This window comes from Clupea harengus, chromosome 15, assembly GCF_900700415.2.
Source record: "Clupea harengus chromosome 15, Ch_v2.0.2, whole genome shotgun sequence".
Taxonomy (NCBI): Eukaryota; Metazoa; Chordata; class Actinopteri; order Clupeiformes; family Clupeidae; genus Clupea; species Clupea harengus.
In genome coordinates this window covers 10,786,278-10,792,353 of record NC_045166.1, presented here as the reverse complement: position 1 = coordinate 10,792,353, position 6,076 = coordinate 10,786,278, and the positions used below count along the sequence as shown (strand labels likewise).

At 50.3% G+C, this 6,076-nt stretch overlaps 1 protein-coding gene across 1 annotated transcript in view; it reads right to left on the bottom strand.

Annotated features, from left to right (window-relative positions):
* jag2b (jagged canonical Notch ligand 2b) overlaps nucleotides 1-6,076 on the bottom strand; it is a 56,629-nt gene that overhangs the window by 32,066 nt on the left and 18,487 nt on the right. The window contains exon 4 of the mRNA XM_031581087.2: nucleotides 125-407. Coding sequence (XP_031436947.1) covers nucleotides 125-407 — 283 coding nt within the window. The remainder of the gene's footprint in view (nucleotides 1-124; nucleotides 408-6,076) is intronic.

The following is a 6,076-nucleotide window of genomic DNA, read 5'->3' as shown; positions in this document are numbered from 1 at the left end:
GTTTATAATACACTATTAGGCTTACAATTTGGCACACAGTACTCAATTCCAATCAGAATATATACAATGATGATTGTGTGTGTGTGTGTGTGTGTGTGTTTTATATACACACACAAAATATAACATTTTCTGGACGCTCTTACCGGTCTTGCAGTCGGGTCCCATCCACCCGTCCAGACAGACACGGTTCCCCGAGGGCTCGCAGCGGTAGTGTCCGAAGTAGTCGTCGCGCGGGCGGCACTGCTTGTTGCACTTGCTGCCGTAGTAGTTCTCGTCGCAGCGCACGCGGATGCGGTACTCCAGCAGGGCGGTGGGCCCCGGGTACGGCACCGTCTGCCAGGCCTCGCCGGGGTTCATCATGCCCGTGTGGATGCTCCGCTCGATCAGCGACTCCTCCTGAGGCCCGTCTGCAGGGAGGGAGGGAGGGACGTTTAGAACACAGCCCGTCCAATTCCTCGCGACATAAAGTTCGGACGGTGGCGACAATGCCCTGATAATTGGTAGCCAACAGCGACAATTGTTTAGCCAATCCCCATTCAACATGAAAGATTGGGGATTGGCAAGAGAACAGACCAATCATCCATTGATTATCAAGCATGACGTGCAAAAGGGTGCTAAAAAGCGCTAGCCCATGACGGTGAGTTGTTGTTAGCCAAGTGCTAATGTAGGACGGTATTGTTGTTGAATAGTATAGTACAGTAGTAAACATAGCAGAGGGATGGGGAGATGAGAGGAAGACATGTGGGCAAGTGGGGCCTATCTATGTGCATCAATCTATTATACATAACTGTGGTCTTGTATGGAGGACAGTGAAGAGGGAGGGAAGGGGGGGGGGGAGAGATATTAGCATTTTGGGCCAATGATGCATTTACAGCAGCAAACCAAATGGGCACGTTTGTGCTAAAAGCTGCTAGCTAAGGGCATTACATAGGTCCCATAGTACAGTGCATTAATCTATTGCCATTAATCTCGACCATCCATCACAGTGGTCTTGTTCATTCAGACATGTCTGGACGACTCTCAGATATAAATAGTTGGCTCATAATCTGCTTCTCCTGGGTTGTATAGGTGGGTGGGTGGCTGTTTATGGGTGGCTGTGAAGGCGTGGGTGGAAGCAGGGTGGTTGACCGCTGACCTGCGGATGACCTTGTGAGGAGGAAACCCTCCGAAGGAAAGTGTTTGTGGGGACACATTAAGGCAAGTGTATGGGGTTACAAGTTTTTTCTGTGGTAGACCCTCAAAGCAAAATGATCCAAGGACATTTACGGACTGGTTAAGTCACTGGAACACAAACATCCACAACAAAGCATTACGTGACAAGTGATCGAAATACAACAGTGGATGAACACTGCGAGTAACCAAGCAAACATGGCCCAACTCATTAACAAGTAAACAATACTATCCCACTGACTGACAGTCAAATACCCACCCACCCACACGCAGGAACAAAGAGCATGTGCAGACCACCACGTGAAGCTGAACTGATATCGCCTAAAACCCATAAACCTCAGGGTTGCTAGCGCAACACAGGGCCCCCTTTCCTACAAGGTCTCTGCTTCCTGCTTCCTCCCACTCCGTGTCTCACTTTCCCTCTCTGGTGCCGCCACAATAGAGATGAGAGCTGTGCCCCACGAGGGACTTCCAGGGCCCTGGCCCGGTCTGGTCTAGACTGGGACAAAACACCACGGCAACTGCTGCCCAGTAACAGCAGCACTAGCAGCGGAGCCTGCTCCCTGGAACTGAAAACACAGGGTGGGAAAACCAACGCCTGTGTCTGTCAGGACTGCCGCTGCCTACCCTAAAAGCTGAAAGAAGTGAAGCAAACAAATATATAACTAACCAAAAAATAAAACAGTGCATAAATAAACAAAGAAACAAACCTTAAATGCTACAGGCTGTTATGACCTCTGCCATCTGATGTGGCCGGACTCAGAGCCATCAACGCAGAAGGAGGAGGCCACTGTGTGCATGCCAATGTGTGTGTGTGTGCTTTTCTCTGTGAGTATGTGTGTGTATGTGTTGTTAGTGTGTGTCTGAGAGTGTTTGAGAGAGAATGGGTGTGAGCATGTGTTTGATAGAAACACTCACACAGACAGAGAGAGAGAGAGAGAGAGAGAGAGAGAGAGAGAGAGAGAGAGAGAGAGAGAGAGTGAGAGTGTGAGTGAGTATGTGTCAGTTTCTGAGTGTGCATTAGCTCATGTTTGACAGAGCGTGCATTTGAGTTCTTGTGACCATGTGTGTGTGAGAGAGAAACTATGTGAGTGCAAGTGTGTGTGTGTGTGTGTGTGTATCTGAAGGAGAACTGTTGCTGGGGAGAGATGGGCAGAGCACGCTTCAGACAGTCTTCCCATTCCAAAGCAGCCTGCTGCCCGACTTTCAGCATGAGCAACTGCGCTGCTGTCTAGTTAGCCCTTGAAGGACTCTCAAAAACACACACACACACACACACACACACACACACACACACACACACACACACACACACACACACACACACACACACACACACACACACACACACACACACACACACACACACACACACACCTCCCCCGGTTGTCATGCAGCCCACGTTTTCCACACCCACAGAGGCGGAGGCGGGTGACTGGTGCTCTGCCCGCTAGCGTCCAAACAGCGCGGCGTGCGCTAACGCTCGCAATAGCGATTCCCCCGTTCCCAAGGCTCTGCCTGCTCCCCAGAAAGAAAGCAATCTTTATCGCAGTGGGATCGCAGACGGCAAACAATCGTCGTCGCTGGAAACGGGAGGCCTGTGGTTTCCTCCGTTCCACTGCTTCGACTTTTGTCACACACACGCACACACGCACACACACACGCACACAGAGCAAATGCACAACATAAACAAATAATTTCCTGCACTCACACATTAATCAAATGCAAAGCACGAAAAAACATGCATGCATGCATGTATGCACAGACCAGACCCCCTACCTCCTCAACACAAACACACAGGCTAAATATATAAACAACAAAAGTGATGCATAGAAACACAACCTCGTCAACACACCCACACAATCACTTACTTTCACACACACACACACACACACACACACACACCTTCCTCCCCGTCTACTGACAATGTCAGACGTATTAAGCAACAATAACAGAAATAGCACTGGCGCTCCAGATAAAGAACAATAGGGCCGGGCTCGCTGGGCCACTCTGCTCCGTGTCCAAACAGCCTGCCGTCCAGAGCCCTTCCTGCCGGGGAAACACAATGCTGCGGGCCCTTTCCTGAGGCCTGGGGGCCCCATCGCGAACACACATACTCTCTCCCTCACACACTCTCTCCCTCACACACTCTCTCCCTCACACACTCTCTCTCCCTCACACACTCTCTCTCCCTCACACACTCTCTCTCCCTCACACACTCTCTCTCCCTCACACACTCTCTCTCTCTCTCTCTCTCTCTGATACACACACACTCATATGTACAAAGACTCTCCCTCATATACGCTCTTTCTTTTGTTTTTTTCCCCTCTCTCCCACACTCACACACACACACACACACACACACACACACACACACACACACACACACACACACTCACACTCACTCTTTCTCTCTCTCTGTCCCTGACAGACAAACACGGACACGCAAATGTGTGAACGCATGTACACAACCGCACACAAACCACCTCATGCTCATACACAGTACCATTCTTGCGCCTGGCAAAACATCAGCCAGAACTTCGTCTAGAAAAGACACAAATATCACCTCAGTACTGAGAACATACTCCTCACTGAAGACGTCAGATACGCAATTCATCACACACACACACACACACACACACACACACACACACACACACACACACACACACACACACACACACCCTATTTGGAGGTGGGAATGCTGCATGTTTGAGGCATGAAGAATCCACACACAGCGTCACGTGTGTTTCGGGTCATGCCCTTTGGCATCAACCTTGCACCGTGTGTCACATGAGCTGCTCCAACCATCGTGACCCGTGTTGATCTATGGGGAGCGCAGTGACAGCTCCTGAGATCTCAATAACGTCTCAGCACACAGGCTCACCGAGCACTGCTCCCAAAGTCTCAATAACGTTTCAGCAAACTGGCTCGCCAAAACACTGCTGCTGCCTTCTGCTCGGTGTGTGAGAGAATGCATACACTGGAGCCAAAAGGACCAGACTGTCTGCTCGACCTCTCTTGGATGCTGTAATCGAGGGTCATGAGATGGAGAGGAAGCATGGATGCAAATTGCCGGAGATTTCTCGATTCGATATTACAAGCGATATTTAGTTGCCGATTTCATATAGTGATGCCTTGAAAGTACTCTTGATTCTACTCATCTTAATATTAGATGTTTTAAAACTTCCTTACAAATGCTTACTGGTAAACAAACAAATAAATCCATCCCTACAAATGTTTTTAGTTCTCACTGAGCCTTTAGTTAATTAATGTTAAGAATTGTGATTTTTAAATAAATATATTTTTTGTGGAAGTAAATGCTGGAGATCAGAGCGCTCTCACGGAGCCCCTCTTGGAGAATTGAGCCGGGGCGCCTCGGAGCAGGAGTGGAAGCGGAGCAGGAGTCTGGAGCGCTGGAGTCTGGAGCTCTGGAGTCTGCTCCGTAGGAATTCACCTTCAGCCGGGACACAAACAAACAGAGCCTTTGTCTTCCCACCTCCCAAACTCGGAATCCCGTGAGGAGAGCTCTGCGTCTCACGGCCTGGGAACGCGCGGAGAGCCGAGGGGGAAATGTTGACGACGAGCCGCCTTTCCCAGTTAAAAACAAAACAAAACAAAAAAAACTTCGGGAATAGGCAACGTCTAACATGTCGGTTGTATTTTGGGTGGTTGTGGCATTTGCATAACGACTTCTGCCTCCTTAAACCCAGTTTAAACGACCCACTGGCTCTTTTAAGATATATTTCAGGTAGGGACTTGGCAATGACACACATATGGCATGTAGAAAGCCTCGGCAAGCGGTGTATCCCACGTCCTTGTGTCCTTGACAGAGCTCAGTTTAGGAACCTCAAATAAGGTCAGAGGTCACTAGGGACTTTCCCATGTCATTCGGCTGTTTACGTCTCTTCTTCTCTCCATCTCAATCTCTCCCTCAGTAGCTCCATCCCAACCCCCACCTTTCCTTTCTTCCCGCCTTCCAGGCCAAGATGAAGCACTCAATTACTGATCAGCTGTTCTGCACCAAATACTTCTGTAACTTCATGGGAGTGGGGGGCACCTGCTTAGCAGCCATTTTAAGCGTACATTCTAGACCTACGCTGGCCCAACTAAAATCTCTCTCTCTCTCTCTCTCTCTCTCTCTCTCTCTCTCTCTCTCTCTCTCTCTCTCTCTCTCTCTCTCTCTCTCTCTCTCTCTCTCTCTCTCTCTCTCTCTCTCTCTCTCTCTCTCTCTCTCTCTCTCTCTCTCTCTCTCTCTCATCTCCATCTTCCCTTCTCTCTCTCGTTCTCTTTACCTCTCTAACTCCTCTTCTTCACCCACACTCTCCATCTCTCTTCCTTCCCTCTCTCTCTCTCTCTCTCTCCATCTCAGACTTGCATACGATACATTCCTCCACTGACCCCCTTCCTCCCGACAATTCCTCAAACGAGACAAAAGGCGGTGGGCTGCGGCGGACGGACCAGTGGCGGGAAAACAGGATGCAGCTGCGGTTCCGGTGGCGCCACGCAAACCACCAATCGGTCCCCACCACATTCAATCCTCCCTATTACCCCCCCCCAATGCTTGGTCTGTTAGACCCCTAATCACCCCCCCACCACCCCTGCCCAACACGCATCCACCTACCCCATAGCGACCTCCCAGGGTACCTGTAACGCTTGGGGCTTCCCCTCAGACTACAGTTCAATTGTGTTATGGCTGGTTCATCTCATCAGCCCCCTGCCCCCTCTTCCTCTGACGCTAGTAGCAGCCAATCAGCCAAGAGCCATTCCCTAGCCCCTGACAGAGAAGGCAGGCAGGACGGCTGGTGGTGTGTGTGTGTGTGTGTGTGTGTGTGTGTGTGTGTGTGTGAGAGTGTGGAGCTGCACAGCAGACTGTGGGGGGGGCCGCTGAGCTCATCCCTCCGTC